Below are 17,293 nucleotides of genomic sequence, written 5' to 3'. Positions count from 1 at the left end.
AATTAATTATCCCCGGGGTAATGTTGAACTTTTCACTTTTTCATTAAGGCATATTTTCTAATAATAGACGTCACGTGGTGACGTCGTGGTGAAGTGCTTCTTGTAGTATAAGTTCCATTGAAGTCTATAGAATGCATAATCATAACAAAAGTTTTATCCTGGACTTTTCCGATAAATAAGTGTTACATAATTATAAAAAAGTGTTAATTCGCCGAATTCTGGTCCATGTGCTGCCTTAACATACCTGCGTTACTTCTTAAGCATGATTTCAAACATAAACAGGAAAAAAAAACTATGCCACAGACCTGTCAAGTAAGAAACCCGCAACTTCATGGTTGTACATCAACTTTAACTCGTCCTTTACACGGTTCCACCTCTCAACATGATCTACGATAAAAATCCTTTCTTTGCCTCTTTCTCTATCCATCATTTTTTTTTCCTTTCTTTCCGTGCAGACAGTGATAATCGACTTCCAAATGGTCTTCCTCGCTTTCTCGACGCGAGGTCACGTGGTACGGTCTTATTTAATGGAAGGATTTACAAGCTGCCCGAAAGAAATTATATAATTATATAAAGGTTTCGATATCTTTTTAATTAAGTGGATCTAAATTGCGTAATTTTCCAAGATGTTAGAACAATATGTTAACAATAAAAAATCCTAATTAATTATATGAAATTTAAATTTAGTAATTTACCAGTAATCTACCAGAATGTATGCCTTTAATTCTCTATTGATCATATATATATACCTTGCCACGAACTTCTATCTGATCTTGAGATTCCAGTAGTTTTTATTCTAGTGCTGAGAGTTCTGCTCTCATTGACCTCTCCACATTTGTAACACTTTGCTGCCTTCTAACATAGTCCTTAACCCTGTTTAAAAAAAAATAACCTTAGCTTTACAAGAACATTTCATTTTGTACAATGTTTTATGCATAGTGCATAATTTTTCTCCTTTCCACATTTCAATATTCGATAAAAATAATAAACCTTGACCTTATATTTCTATAAAATTATAAACCAGAAGTAAAGTTGTACATACCTGATGCCCTCTATTTCACCAGATCGACGTTTGTTATACAGCAACAATCTAGCCTGAGAGACTTCTGCAGCAAATCTGAAGTTCTGTGGTGTTGTGTCCTTTTCATCAAAGTTTTTGATGTCATTACGAATCTTTTCTTGAATCTTAATAATGTCCTCTGGCTCAGGGAGACATTTTTCCTTGTTGAAGCTACGAATCTGAAGTTTGACTATTGCTAGTTTTGTAACTTTTGTGGACCATTCAAACTTCATTAACTTCAGGAATGACTTACTGTCATTGGCTGCCTGCTCATCTTTACTTTTGATCCCCTCCGCCCTCAACATTCGTTTAATTTCATATCCAAGCCTAATGGCTGTTGATGGAGCTTGCAAATCTTCCTCCAATCAAATCCAGGCGAGACTGTTATCAATGCACCCTTAGTCACATTATCAAAATGTTCAGGTCGAAGCAAATCCGACATGGATAAATTCGAATTCAGCAACTCTCGTGTATTCGCTAATAGTCGGGCTGCTTCCCTCATCCTGGATGAAGTGTAATACTTCCTCTTTAATTTATTCCCAATGTTTCTTGATAGCCAAATATTCCCGAGACATATGATGGGTGGATCTGTTTGAGCAATTTTTGATAAAATGTCATTTGTCATAATGGGAAAGACTTCATTTATCAAACCTTTGCTGGCTTTGTTCTGCAACCTTCCACTGAGGTACATACTCTGAACACGTAACTCTCACTTACTACTAGTTCTATCGTCGATTTTTGCTGGGTAGATCTTCTGGTGCTTATACATTGTGATATCAAGCTTTAGCCATTGTAGGCATCCTGGTCACGGTCCATTGTCCTCAAGTTTTATTTGTTTATGTTGTCTTCTTCCCAAAATTAACTCCCCTTTTCCTTCTGTTACAACTTGTTCATTGTGGCTGTTGTCACCCCTGTTTCGAAGAATGTCCCAAAGAATCTGTTTATTCTTTCTCGTTCCTGTGCACTCCATTATTTCTCTTACTTGCAGTTCATTTTTGTGAACCTGTTTCATGTGTTTAGAGATATTGGTGACAACAGTTCTTGCAGTAAGCACACGCATGTACTTGATCATAAATGTTTGTTTTCGAAAGTTCTCTAACAAAGATGTCTAAATCATTCCTTCACATTGGTCCTCTTCAGATGACCCGTCCGACTTCTCCTTTTCTCCTTTGTTGACATTGTTTACAAAATAGGAGTCAAGTGTTTCTTCATCTATAATTGACTCAGTCCCTTTTTGAACTTTCAAAAGTGGATAAACATCACTCATCTCACCTCCTGAAGTCAAACTGTCACTGATAACTTCCTTAATTTTTCTTTGCAACCACTTGGGAATTTTTTCTTTTTCTTTTCTTGCTTGTTTCCTTACAGTCTGCAGTTCCCCTGGAAAGTTGCACATCCTGAGAATCGTTACATAAGTTTTCTTTCTGGGTAGATGTCATGATTTGTTTTTTTCTGCTTTTTGTTGGGAATCAACACATATGAATCATTATGATCTACTAATGGGACATAAGGGTCTTTAGGACTGTTGCATGGTTGCTTGTCCTCAAATACATCATTGTTTAAATTTTGCTTCTGTTTTACTGTCCGGGATCTTTTTCTATTTCTCTTTTTTAGGATCGAATTTTTGTGAGAATTGTCTATCATAATCATCATGTTCATCTTCACATGGGATGTACAAAGGGTCATCAGATAAAGAGCTGCGAGCTTATATCATCAAGCGCTAGTATTGAATTCAGAATTTCCAAATCCTTCTTGTTTAGCTCTTCAATGACAAATGAATTTTCAACATCTTGTCCCACAGTACTTGTAGCCAGCTCATTAAAAAAGATGTTAGAACTTTACAAGTCTTGTCACTGGACACTGTCTGTTCACCACCATCTTCTCTACAAGTCTTGTCACTGGACATCGTCCATTTACCACCATCTTCTCTACAAGTCTTGTCACCGGACACTGTCCGTTTACTGTCTGTTTACCACCATCTTCTATACGAATCCTGTCACCGGACACCGTCTGTTTACCCCCATCTTCTATACGAATCTTGTCACCGGACACTGTCCGTTTACTACAATCTTCTCTTCAAGTCTTGTCACTGGACACAGTCCGTTTACCCCCATCTTCTATACGAATCTTGTCACTGGACACTCTCTGTTCACCACCATCTTCTATACGAATCTTGTCACCGGACACCGTCTGTTTACCCCCATCTTCTATACTAATCTTGTCACCGGACACTGTCCGTTTACTACCATCTTCTCTTCAAGTCTTGTCACTGGACACAGTCCGTTTACCACCATCTTCTTTACGAGTTTTGTCACTGAAGAATGTCCCTTTACCACCATCTTCTTTCAGAATCTTGTCACCGGACACTGTCCCTTTACCACCATCTTCTTTACAAGTCTTGTCACCGGACACTGTCCGTTTACCCCCATCTTCTTTACAAGTCTTGTCGCCGGACACTCTCTGTTCACCACCATCTTCTCTACAAGTCTTTTCACAGGACACTGTCCGTTTACCACCATCTTCTCTGCAAGTCTTGTCACCGGACACTCCGTTTACCCCCATCTTCTAAACGATCTTGTCACTGGACACTGTCCATTTACCACAATCTTCTCTACACGTCTTGTCACCGGACACTGTCGGTTTACCACCATCTTTTCTACAAGTCTTGTCATCAGACACTCTCTGTTCACAACCATCTTCTCTACAAGTCTTGTCACCGGACACTCCGTTTACCCCCATCTTCTATACGAATCTTGTCACTGGACACTGTCCATTTACAACCATCTTCTCTACACGTCTTGTCACCGGACACTGTCCCTTTACCACCATCTTCTTTACAAGTCTTGTCACCGGACACTGTCCGTTTACCACCATCTTCTTTACAAGTCTTGTCACCGGACACTCTCTGTTCACCTCCATCTTCTCTACACGTCTTGTCACCGGACACTGTCGGTTTACCACCATCTTCTCTACAAGTCTTTTCACAGGACACTGTCCGTTTACCACCATCTTCTCTGCAAGTCTTGTCACCGGACACTCCGTTTACCCCCATCTTCTAAACGAATCTTGTCACTGGACACTGTCCATTTACCACAATCTTCTCTACACGTCTTGTCACCGGACACTGTCGGTTTACCACCATCTTCTTTACAAGTCTTGTCATCAGACACTCTCTGTTCACAACCATCTTCAATACAAGTCTTGTCACCGGACACTGTGCGTTTACCACCATCTTCATAACAAGTCTTTTCAGCGGACACTGTCCGTTTACCACCATCTTCTCTACACGTCTTGTCACCGGACACTGTCCGTTTACCACCATCTTCTATACGAATCTTGTAACCGGACACTGTCTGTTTACCCCTATCTTCTATACGAATCTTGTCACCGGACACTGTCCGTTTACCACCATCTTCTCTACACGTCTTGTCACCGGACACTGTCCGTTTACCACCATCTTCTATACGAATCTTGTCACCGGACACTGTCTGTTTACCCCCATCTTCTATACGAATCTTGTCACCGAACACTGTCCATTTACCACCATCTTCTCTACACGTCTTGTCACCGGACACTGTCGGTTTACCACCATCTTCTCTACAAGTCTTGTCACCGGACACTCCGTTTACCCCCATCTTCTATACGAATCTTGTCACCAGACACTGTCCGTTTACCACCATCTTCTGTACGAGTTTTGTCACTAAAGAATGTCCCTTTACCACCATCTTCTTTCAGAATCTTGTCACCGGACACTCTCTGTTCACCACCATCTTCTCTACACGTCTTGTCACCGGACACTGTCCGTTTACCACCATCTTCTTTACAAGTCTTGTCACCGGACACTCTCTGTTCACCACCATCTTCTCTACACGTCTTGTCACCGGACACTGTCGGTTTACCACCATCTTCTCTACAAGTCTTTTCACCGGACACTGTCCGTTTACCACCATCTTCTCTACAAGTCTTGTCACCGGACACTCCGTTTACCCCCATCTTCTAAACGATCTTGTCACTGGACACTGTCCATTTACCACAATCCTTTAGTTCCACAGCACCCCCAAAATCTTCACAACAACTTCGCGTCCGTAAACCAGTTCAAACGGTGCAGAATCCTACACTTTCCTGTGGCGCATCACGGTAAGCAAACAATGAGGCTGATAAGATACTTATCCCAATCAGTTAGGACGTTCCGCACATAACCGTCGGAGTATCTGTTTCAATGTACCGTTGAACCGCTCGACCAGTCCATTGCACATGGGGTGGTACGGTGTCGTTGTTAACTGTCGTATAGAAAGTAAACGACTAACTTCTGTCATCAGCTCGGATGTAAATTGTGACCCCATATCCGTGAGCATTTCCTTCGGTACTCCTACTCTACAAAATACATCTACCAGAGCCTCAGCGACTCGTTCAGTGTCAATTCCTTTTAAGCAATTGCCTCTGGGTAACGGGTAGCGAAACTAATAATCGTCAAAATGTAACGATTACCCTTACTGTTGCTGGCTGGATAGGTCCTACCAAATCGACAGCTACACGTCTGAAACGGTACCTCAATAATAGGCATATCTCCGAGTGGTACCTTTGTAGTCCTGCCTTTCGGAGTAGTACGTTGACAAATGTCGCATGATCTGCAGAATCGACGTACGTCCGCTTGAACTCCCGGCCAATAAAATTCTGCAAGGACTTTGCTGGCTGTCCTGGAAGTACCTAGGTGACCTGTCATAATAGATTCATGAGCAAGCGAAAGAACTTTAGTCCTATATTTCTTTGGAACAACTAGCTGTGTAAAACGTTTGCCATTCTGATGTTTATCTGACTGGAAGACACGATAAATGATACCTTTTTTACTAATGTAAGATACCTTGGAGTCGTCGTCTTGTCCTACCAAAGAGCGTATCTTGGCTAACGTCTCGTCTTTCTCCTGTGCTGCCTTGATGTCGTCAGGACATATCTCAGCGTCAATAATATCTGGAACATGAAGAGATTTTGTCTTCTTACCTTCCTTTTGAGCTTGTTGCCTTGTCACTACTGCATGCGCTTGATAAGGTGTCCAGTTTCTATCCGGATCCTTTGGATCTCTTGCGTTGGGGATGTTCCCTATGATCAAGGAATACAATGGATTTTCTAAACACCAAGCGTCTATTTCACCCACAAAGTAAGGAGTGTCTATTTTCACTCGCGCAACAGGTGCCTGAATCCTAGATCCATCCGCCAGAACACAAATTCGATGATTTCCCGTAAGCTGAACATCATCTATCAAATCCCTACGAACTACAACACCGTTACAACCAGTGTCTCTAAGCACTGTCACAAAATGTTCATTTAACTTGCCCTTACAGGTAGGCATATCTTCAAGAGATGCACTAACGTTACACGATGAAGTGTTTACAAGGTCCATTGAATTTGACGCCATCGAAAATGTTGATGTGTTTGTAAAGGAAGTAAAAGTTCCACACTTGCCTTGTAATTCTGAGTTCTTTGTCGTAGATTCCTTTTCTGTACGATCGACGACAACATTCAATTAGTTCCGGTTCTTCTGAGTCTGGTGGCACTGAGATGCTATGTGGCCCAGTCTGTCACACTTGAAGCAACGAACTTCTTTCTTTATTGGAGTTTTCATGGGTTGAAACTTCAATCCTGGTTTCTGATCTCGCTGTTCCTGTTCTCTCGATGCCTGACTTTTTCCTGGAGAGTTCTCTTTCTTGCTAAAATGAACTAATGTCTGAATGTTAACATGCCTTGCCTCTCTAAACTGATCTGCTAAATCACACATTTCTCTGATGTTTTTCGGTATGCGTTCTTTCAAAAACAATGTCAATTCTTTGTTACACATGAACAGAAACTGATCTCTGAGTATCATATCGTAGAGGCCATCAAAAGTCTTGTTAACTCGACCAAGTTCAATCCACCTATCGAGATAACTACCGAGACGAACAACAAACTGTGAAAAAGTTTCCCCTACCTCAGGTCTGCTCTTACGGAACTTTTGACGAAATCCATCCTCCGTCTTTTCAAACCTTTTTAGTAACGCCGTCTTCAAAGCATCATAGTCCAACGCTTTCTCCTGCGGCAACAGTGCATATACATCCAGTGCACGACCTCTGAGTAGTGCGCTCAAGTTAACAGCCCAACTGTCAAACTTCCATTTCTGTGCTGCAGCGTACCTTTCAAAACGTCTCAAATAAGAATCGATATCATCCTTAACTTCATCGAATACAGGCATTTTTGGAAACTTTGCATTACTAGGATTTTCTGATTTCGTTTCTGACTCCTTTACAGCTAACTTTTGCTCTAAGGTTTGAATAGTTTGCATGAATTTACTCTCAATCTCTTCCATACCTTTCTTTTCCTGTAGTTTGAGTTTCTCAATTTCAAGTGCTTCTCTACTGAGATGATACTCCCTGTCCTGCTTCTCTTTCTCCCTTTCCGCCGCTCGTAGCTCACGCTGATGTGCCTGTTGTTGCTGTATAAACTGCTGCAAGTCCGCACCAGTCAAGTTCAGACTCTGTCCATATTCTGCAAGTTCTTTCAATGTCGACATTGTAATAGAACTTAACACTAACTGACTAAATATGAAAAATATTACTACAATCCAGTAGAACAACATTGATTTTCAAAACAAAATGAAATGTGAAAAATCTTTCTCAAAAATGTGTATACTAGTATCTCAACAGATAAATTAAGTATACAAACTCAATTCATACGAAACAAAGCAACGGTAACCTAGCTTTCTCCATTTGGGGCTCCATCAATAAACCAAGTACTCACACCCTGAGACTGTCAAAAATCTACAAACTCTTTGACTGCAAAATACAACAAAAATGATTAAAGAAAAAAAAACATAAGTGTAATATACAAAAATACTCCTGACTGAACAGACTAATCCCACTTCTGACACCAATTTGTCACGACAGCCGTCGTGCTCTGTCCAGTCAGATATAACAAATTTTTTTTTTCTATTTACAATTTTTTTATCTATAAATAAAATCAATAAAAACAATATTTACAACATATTTTTACAGCTATTATTTACAATACACAGAAATTAAAGTCTCTATTAATCCTCAATATCGTTGACTCTAAACCACGTCTATCCAGACACGACCCGTTTCACGACGGACTCCCGCCAACTGGCTCCCAGTGGGTATCCCGGTCTGGTAAGTTCATTGCCAACACACACATGGATAGATTAACATTGGATAACATCAGGAACCTTTGAATTAAATAACATTTTTTTAAGTCACAAGCCACGTATACAAAAGGAAAACTCAAGTCACCATTGACTACAATTGCACTAATGGCACACCATACAATCAGTCCCGGTAATTTTAACCGAACACTATTATAATAAGAAAAACGTTAAGAATACACAACATCTTAACAAAAGTGGTTTTAACTATTAAACCCACAACACCGACTTTATAAGCGGCAAAACAAAATAGCCTACGTGCGTATATAACTCAGTACATTGCACAAAAATAGAACAATAAACGCATGAGTAACTCTACCCAGCAAAACCTGTATACGTAAATAGTAACAAAAACATTAATTAACTCAAGTTCTTAAATAGTTCTACGTTTTAAATGTATTACTCAAAAACTTACATATAAAATAAAAAACAAACTTACCCCTTTGGAGAAATGGTTACCGTTGAAAGAAAAAATTTAGCCACTCATCTTGGACTGTATGTCAACCATTTAAAAGCTATGAAAACGTGGACCCTGGTTACCTGGTCAGCTATGCAGCGATTTGAATACCCCAAAATACAATAGGTCGTAACTGACCAATACCTGCAAAACTTAACTGAGGTTCAATAAGGTAACAAAAGTATAGAGGTCCAGTAAAGGGTAAATAAAATAAAAACCATAAACATAATGTAAATGCAATTAAAATTAAATATTGATTGTGACAATCTGTTTATAAGTGATACCAGGCGGAGTCGAACCCCTGACTTTAAAAAGAAAGTATATATGGTGCAATACTGAATTCAATATAACTATAAGCACACAAGTAGAATACACTACGATAAAACATTCTGTATATCGGTTTTGGATTGCGATGAACGGTGTAGCCGTGATTACTAAAAATAGAAATTTCTTTAAAGCGGCACAGTGACGCACAAAGGGGAAAATTGACAAATGTAGAATTTTCGCATGACCTCTGTAAATTTTGTTCAATTCCTAAAAGTATTCAGTTTCACAAAATTACAGATTTCAGAACCTAAAAATTATATTTTTATGGGGGAAAATAAAAGTAAAAATAATTTCTGTATGCCCCAGAACGAAAATATTGCAAAATACCCTGGTACTTCTTCCTCCCTATTGTACGCGTGCGCAGAAAAGTGTTGAATAAGTTTCCATAGTTACCATGATCTCAGGTATCCACGAATGAATGTAAGAAGACCAAAAAAATTGATTTAATCTTTTAAAAAAGTTGTTAACATATTTCTCAGGAAACCACCTTTGCATGCTCCAGTTGAATGTTGTTTACAAGTTTGAGCTAAAAATAAGAGTTGTGTAACCTTGACATATACGAAACAACGAAACGGTAGATACAACCTTTGTTTTTCCGGTACTTATATTGTGCAGTCAATTCTTGAAGTTTAATTGTCATATCTTCGCTATATACTCATAATTTTCATAAGTCTTTCTCTGTATGCTACAGATATCTTAAAATTAAGATATGATTTTGACTCACTGTGCCGCTTTAAAATACTTTAAAATTGCTACTCCTCCTACAGTTTTGGTCTGAATTCAATATAACTTGGCACACAAGTAGAATACACTAAGATACATAATTCTGTGTATCGGTTTTTGATTTCGATGAGCGGTGTTGCCGTGGTTGCTAAAAATAGAATTTTTTTGAAATACATTTATAATACAACCTCCTACAGTTTTGGTCTGATTTTGATATAACTTGGCACACAAGCAAACTACATTGAGATACATAATTATCAGTTTTGTGTTTTTGATTTTGATGATTTATGTTACCATAGTAATTTAAATTGAAAATTCTATGAAATTTTATTAAAAGCTACTCCTACAGTTGTAGTCTTAATGCAATCTTGCCTCAAAAAGAGACTTAATCTAGGATCATTATTCTATTTATTGCTTTTGTAAAGTTTTAAGTCTTTACTGCTACTTTTCTCGTTCTTTATCATAAGTACAAACCAATGGAGCTACAGTCTCGACAGAGACTTCTTGTTTTCTTTTTTTTTATAGAGATACAACTCTGAAAATGTAGATGTTTTTTCTCCCCTTAGTCGAACAATTCTATTTGTTTTTTGTCACGAATACAGGGATAGACCATTTACGGAGACAGTCGAGCGTCTGGTTAAACGAGACTAGCTATTATGTTCTCCTTCGTTTCACTTATCCAAACATATAATATTTCTATTCTAAGTATCTTAGCGAATAAACAACAGAACACAGATATAGAATGTGATGAGCATCTATATCAACCAGTTTATTTGCAATATGTACAATAGCACGCAAAATTATCAGAGATGCACTGGAAACAAACTCCAAGAAGTGTGTAATTAGTTAACATTTACATTTAATTTTTGCCCCCCCCCCCTCATATCATATAATTTTTTACACAAAAGCATTTAAAGTAAAAAAAAAAAATTAAGGTATACCAATTAATGATTATAAAAGTATTTCTAAATGATAGAAAAATATACCCAAGTATTTAGTTCAATTTTACATGGATTCAGACTTTTGGAGGGTCTTAATTAACTAATTGTTTCATGTCTTAGGTTAAAAATTTTCATCATTCATTAGAATATACTAGATTTCTTTAGACATATATTCTTACTAAATATTCTTAAATTCATTCATTTGATAAATTTACTAGCTCTAAAATAATAATGAGAACTTTATTGTGTTTTTATATTTTTTATTTAAAAAAATCTATTATGTACCCTTTTTAGAACTCTCTAGATGGGAAGGTATTTAATTACTCAAAATTTTGTAAACATCATTATCATGATGGGTGGAAACTGTCATGTAAAATGTGTTATAAATAGTTTGAAAATGTGTTCTTACTCTGATGTTGGACGTAGAAAAGGAGTCACAAGATATCTGCTACAAGCATAGCCACTGTCTCCAAGTAGAACACCGTCAATATCCAAGCCCCTGTGATGTGCTTCAAGGTAGGCCCCGATATTAGATTCTCGTAATATGAATGAATCGTGATTGGAGCCAGGCCATTTTGCAACAAATGTTAGTGAATTTGCCTGTAGGAGATTTTATTTTCAAAATGTAAGGCATAAATTTAAGGGAAAGAAAAAAATATTAGTCGCAATCTACTCAAATTAACAACTTGATATGAAAAAAAATCCGAATGTATTCGAGTACAAACTTTAACTTATAAAATTAATTGAAACAGGACCTTTGGCATGCACTCTTTAATTGGTTGGGCAATATTGAAGTTTTTGATCTACTTTAACATTCAAAGGATTATTTGTTTTTCTTTAAAGAATACTTGCCTTCATGATTGCATATAGCCTGGGTGTTGATCGAGTGATACCCCTTACGGTTGACATAAGCAGGTTCATAGTCAAAAGCAATGACATGCGTGCCGTCCACAGCACCAACTACAGAAATCCAGCAATTGAATAAAAACCTTTCTTAATTATCACCTTCTCATTTAGGGATGGCCACTTAATAAACTGTGATGATATGTTCAGTAGCGCCTGTGATACATCTCGGACACTCTCGGATACACTTGATTTATGAAAACCAATTTCATGGTTTCCATATTATTGTAGCGTAATACCGCAGAGCCATTTCTACCTGACTGAGGGCTGAAAGGGAATTGACCTCATGGTTGGGCGACATAACTCTGGTCCAATCAAAATCAAAAACCTGTACAAAACTCAGATGCATCAAAATCATGATGAAAATGTCTAAAAACTCTCTGTTTCCTCTGTGTCTGCCAAAATTATATCAACAACAATCTAGAAGCCAGGATTAGGTTAAGAGACTTAACCCACCTCTGTGGAATGGCTAACTTTAGCCAATATTTAACCACTGGATAGCAAAGTTAACCAGTGGATAAATTTTAGCAACAGAATTTAACCAATGGTTAAAAGTTAACCACTGGATAAGAGATTTAACCAGTGGTTAACCTTAACCAGAGTTTTGAGCAACTCAATCCTGCAGGACGTCATAAACCTACGTGAATACTGTTATTAAACAATTCAGTTGGTTAGGTTTCTGAAGATAGTGATTGTCTTTTAAAATAAATATCTCCGCAATATTTTGGTTACAAAACTATTTTAGATCTATATATTGGTAACTAAAAAAAAATAAATGTTACTATAAGCACGATTTTAAAAAATTCCACATACATTACTAGCTATGTTTTGACGTTGTCTGAGTTGCACCGACAGCTAATTTATTTGATTCGGTTTCCTGAGTTGAAAAAAAATTGATAGAGATATTTTGTTGAAATAATAAGGCATTTTTCAAAAGATATTGATTATATTATTTATGCCATTTTTAGTCTTAGTGAAAAATATATATATTGACAGATTTTTGCGTTTTGCTGGAAACTTGGATGTGTAGATATGAAATATCAACAATTCTAAATAATATGAATTATCCCCCTTCTTTTTCTACCATATGAAAAAGTACTATTAGAATTCAGTCGGAGTATTCAGTTGTTGATGGTCAACTGACCGTCAATTGACCATTAGTTGAATTTTTTCCATTCAAATGAGAGAACAACTCATTTTATCAATCTATTGAATGCTCCTTTATATTCTTTGCAGTTGACCGCTAGTTGAATACTCTTCTTTTTCCTTTGCAGTTGACCGCTAGTTGAATACTCCTCTATTTCCTTTACAGTTGGCCGCTAGTTAAATACTCCTCTATTTCCTTTGCAGTTGATCGTTAGTTGAATACTCCTCTATATATTTCCTTTGCAGTTGACCGCTAGTTGAATACTCCATTAGTCAGTGCACGTAGGTTGCATACATTATTCGAAAAAAATGGAGGGAGAATTGAAAATGAAGACAGGCAGCGTTCTTGAAAAAATATAAAAAGTCAAAACAATTGAGGTTCTTAATTGAAATAAATGTTTATTTAAATCTAAATAATTTATAAATAAATTGAGCTGACACACTCTCATAGGTTGCTACATGCTCTCTTCATTTTCTCTACAGAAAGTTTATATATATAATTAGTCTAAAGCAATGGCATATTTTTACCAACACAACAAGAAACAAAACAAAACACTCGATGCATGACAAAATTTCATAATATTTAAAAAAGTACACAATTGGGACCTATTTTCTTTTTTTGGCTACAGTTATCCTAGTATCTGTTTAAAAGATAACAACTTAGAAAAACAACTACTGTAAATCACTTTTTATTCGCGAGAACTTTATTTTCGCGTAATTACGCAGGACAATGTACTCGCGAAAATTAAATTCTCGCGTATAATAGTATTCCTTCAGAACATATAGAGCAACGACCACAGTTCGCAAAAATCAAGAGTCAATGACTATCTCGCGAAAATAAGGTGTCGCAAAAATTTAGTGAACTACAGTAATTAAATTTCATATTTACAATAGAACATGAGATATTTCACACCCTGAATCATTACGAAGACAATAATGTTTCAAAATAAATTTTCCACCTTACTAAATAACACACATGTACTGATTCAAATCTTGGTTGTTGTAATTATGGTATAACAAACCCGGTCTATGATAATGTAATTTTGAACCCAACATAAATGTAGCGTGGAAGAAGTTTTCTAACAAGTCTGAGTTGTTCACGTAAGTAGTCAACTCTTGTTTTGCATGAAAATTTCAAATAATTAGCATTCAACTAATGGTCAACTGGCCATTTTATGCAAATCAGTTGAACGCTTTTCAGAAAAGGATTCAGCTCCTTGTGATCAACTGTTACTGTTTTTGCATTATCAGTTGACGACTAGCTGACTGTCACAATCAATATTTAATTTTAATTGCATTTACATTATGTTTATGGTTTTTATTTTATTTACCCTTTACTGGACCTCTATACTTTTGTTACCTTATTGAACCTCAGTTAAGTTTTGCAGGTATTGGTCAGTTACGACCTATTGTATTTTGGGGTATTTAAATCGCTGCATAGCTGACCAGGTAACCAGGGTCCACGTTTTCATAGCTTTTAAATGGTTGACATACAGTCCAAGATGAGTGGCTAAATTTTTCTTTCAACGGTAACCATTTCTCCAAAGGGGTAAGTTTGTTTTTTATTTCATATGTAAGTTTTTGAGTAATACATTTAAAACGTAGAACTATTTAAGAACTTGAGTTAATTAATGTTTTTGTTACTATTTACGTATACAGGTTTTGCTGGGTAGAGTTACTCATGCGTTTATTGTTCTATTTTTGTGCAATGTACTGAGTTATATACGCACGTAGGCTATTTTGTTTTGCCGCTTATAAAGTCGGTGTTGTGGGTTTAATAGTTAAAACCACTTTTGTTAAGATGTTGTGTATTCTTAACGTTTTTCTTATTATAATAGTGTTCGGTTAAAATTACCGGGACTGATTGTATGGTGTGCCATAAGTGCAATTGTAGTCAATGGTGACTTGAGTTTTTCTTTTGTATACGTAGCTTGTGACTTAAAAATGTTATTTAATTCAAAGGTTCCTGATGTAATCCAATAATCTAGCCGTGTGTGTGTGTTGGTGACCACCTTAATCAGACCGGGATACCCACTGGGAGCCAGTTGGCGGGAGTCCGTCGTGAAACGGGTCGTGTCTGGATAGACGTGGTTTAGAGTCAACGATATTGAGGATTAATAGAGACTTTAAGTTCTATTTATTGTAAATAAGAGCTGTGTAAATATATTGTGAATATTAGTTTTTATTGATTTTATTTATAATAAAAAAATTGTAAATAGAAAAAAAAATCTTGTTATATCTGACTGGACAGAGCACGACGGCTGTCGTGACAAATTGGTGTCAGAAGTGGGATTAGTCTGTTCAGTCAGGAGTATTTTTGTATATTACACTTATGTTTTTTTTTCTTTAATCATTTTTGTTGTATTTTGCAGTCAAAGAGTTTGTAGATTTTTGACAGTCTCAGGGTGTGAGTACTTGGTTTATTGATGGAGCCCCAAATGGAGAAAGCTAGGTTACCGTTGCTTTGTTTCGTATGAATTGAGTTTGTATACTTAATTTATCTGTTGAGATACTAGTATACACATTTTTGAGAAAGATTTTCCACATTTCATTTTTGTTTTGAAAATCAATGTTGTTCTACTGGATTGTAGTAATATTTTTCATATTTAGTCAGTTAGTGTTAAGTTCTATTACAATGTCGACATTGAAAGAACTTGCAGAATATGGACAGAGTCTGAACTTGACTGGTGTGGACTTGCAGCAGTTTATACAGCAACAACAGGCACATCAGCGTGAGCTACGAGCGGCGGAAAGGGAGAAAGAGAAGCAGGACAGGGAGTATCATCTCAGTAGAGAAGCACTTGAAATTGAGAAACTCAAACTACAGGAAAAGAAAGGTATGGAAGAGATTGAGAGTAAATTCATGCAAACTATTCAAACCTTAGAGCAAAAGTTAGCTGTAAAGGAGTCAGAAACGAAATCAGAAAATCCTAGTAATGCAAAGTTTCCAAAAATGCCTGTATTCGATGAAGTTAAGGATGATATTGATTCTTATTTGAGACGTTTTGAAAGGTACGCTGCAGCACAGAAATGGAAGTTTGACAGTTGGGCTGTTAACTTGAGCGCACTACTCAGAGGTCGTGCACTGGATGTGTATGCACTGTTGCCGCAGGAGAAAGCGTTGGACTATGATGCTTTGAAGACGGCGTTACTAAAAAGGTTTGAAAAGACGGAGGATGGATTTCGTCAAAAGTTCCGTAAGAGCAGACCTGAGGTAGGGGAAACTTTTTCACAGTTTGTTGTTCGTCTCGGTAGTTATCTCGATAGGTGGATTGAACTTGGTCGAGTTAACAAGACTTTTGATGGCCTCTACGATTTGATACTCAGGGATCAGTTTCTGTTTATGTGTAACAAAGAATTGACATTGTTTTTGAAAGAACGCATACCGAAAAACATCAGAGAAATGTGTGATTTAGCAGATCAGTTTAGAGAGGCAAGGCGTGTTAACATTCAGACATTAGTTCATTTTAGCAAGAAAGAGAACTCTCCAGGAAAAAGTCAGGCATCGAGAGAACAGGAACAGCGAGATCAGAAGCCAGGATTGAAGTTTCAACCCATGAAAACTCCAATGAAGAAAGAAGTTCGTTGCTTCAAGTGTGACAGACTGGGCCACATAGCATCTCAGTGCCACCAGACTCAGAAGAACCGGAACTCATTGAATGTTGTCGTGTTGATCGTACAGAAAAGGAATCTACGACAAAGAACTCAGAATTACAAGGCAAGTGTGGAACTTTTACTTCCTTTACAAACACATCAACATTTTCGATGGCGTCAAATTCAATGGACCTTGTAAACACTTCATCGTGTAACGTTAGTGCATCTCTTGAAGATATGCCTACCTGTAAGGGCAAGTTAAATGAACATTTTGTGACAGTGCTTAGAGACACTGGTTGTAACGGTGTTGTAGTTCGTAGGGATTTGATAGATGATGTTCAGCTTACGGGAAATCATCGAATTTGTGTTCTGGCGGATGGATCTAGGATTCAGGCACCTGTTGCGCGAGTGAAAATAGACACTCCTTACTTTGTGGGTGAAATAGACGCTTGGTGTTTAGAAAATCCATTGTATTCCTTGATCATAGGGAACATCCCCAACGCAAGAGATCCAAAGGATCCGGATAGAAACTGGACACCTTATCAAGCGCATGCAGTAGTGACAAGGCAACAAGCTCAAAAGGAAGGTAAGAAGACTAAATCTCTTCATGTTCCAGATATTATTGACGCTGAGATATGTCCTGACGACATCAAGGCAGCACAGGAGAAAGACGAGACGTTAGCCAAGATACGCTCTTTGGTAGGACAAGACGACGACTCCAAGGTATCTTACATTAGTAAAAAAGGTATCATTTATCGTGTCTTCCAGGCAGATAAACATCTGAATGGTAAACGTTTTACACAGCTAGTTGTTCCAAAGAAATATAGGACTAAAGTTCTTTCGCTTGCTCATGAATCTATTATGACAGGTCACCTAGGTACTTCCAGGACAGCCAGCAAAGTCCTTGCAGAATTTTATTGGCCGGGAGTTCAAGCGGACGTACGTCGATTCTG

The 17,293-nt window shown here is 37.4% G+C and overlaps 3 protein-coding genes and 1 pseudogene across 3 annotated transcripts; 1 reads left to right on the top strand and 3 right to left on the bottom strand.

Annotated features, from left to right (window-relative positions):
• Positions 1–749: 749 nt before the first annotated feature.
• On the bottom strand, positions 750–1,345 carry LOC134270939 (uncharacterized). Its single transcript, XM_062753210.1, has 2 exons — positions 1,043–1,345; positions 750–873 (listed from the first exon to the last, which is right to left on the bottom strand). Exons 1-2 carry the CDS (start codon positions 1,291–1,293, stop codon positions 792–794), a joined length of 333 nt encoding a protein of 110 aa, XP_062609194.1. The 5' UTR covers positions 1,294–1,345; the 3' UTR covers positions 750–791.
• A 13-nt stretch (positions 1,346–1,358) lies between these two features.
• On the bottom strand, positions 1,359–3,622 carry LOC134270948 (uncharacterized; annotated as a pseudogene).
• A 2,959-nt stretch (positions 3,623–6,581) lies between these two features.
• LOC134270946 (uncharacterized) lies at positions 6,582–8,757 on the bottom strand. Its single transcript, XM_062753216.1, has 2 exons — positions 8,689–8,757; positions 6,582–8,273 (listed from the first exon to the last, which is right to left on the bottom strand). The coding sequence occupies exon 2, from the start codon at positions 7,665–7,667 to the stop codon at positions 6,582–6,584; it is 1,086 nt and encodes a 361-aa protein (XP_062609200.1). The 5' UTR covers positions 7,668–8,273; positions 8,689–8,757.
• Positions 8,758–14,964: 6,207 nt separating this feature from the next.
• LOC134270945 (uncharacterized) lies at positions 14,965–16,539 on the top strand. The gene has a single exon (XM_062753215.1). The coding sequence runs from the start codon at positions 15,316–15,318 to the stop codon at positions 16,537–16,539; it is 1,224 nt and encodes a 407-aa protein (XP_062609199.1). The 5' UTR covers positions 14,965–15,315.
• The last annotated feature ends 754 nt before the right edge of the window (positions 16,540–17,293 follow it).

The sequence above is a fragment of the Saccostrea cucullata genome, unplaced genomic scaffold (assembly GCF_032062105.1).
Source record: "Saccostrea cucullata isolate Sc308-1 unplaced genomic scaffold, CSIRO_AGI_Scuc_v1 ctg1522, whole genome shotgun sequence".
NCBI lineage: Eukaryota > Metazoa > Mollusca > Bivalvia > Ostreida > Ostreidae > Saccostrea > Saccostrea cuccullata.
Note: the sequence above shows the minus strand (reverse complement) of the source record. Positions and strands in the feature narration are given on the sequence as shown.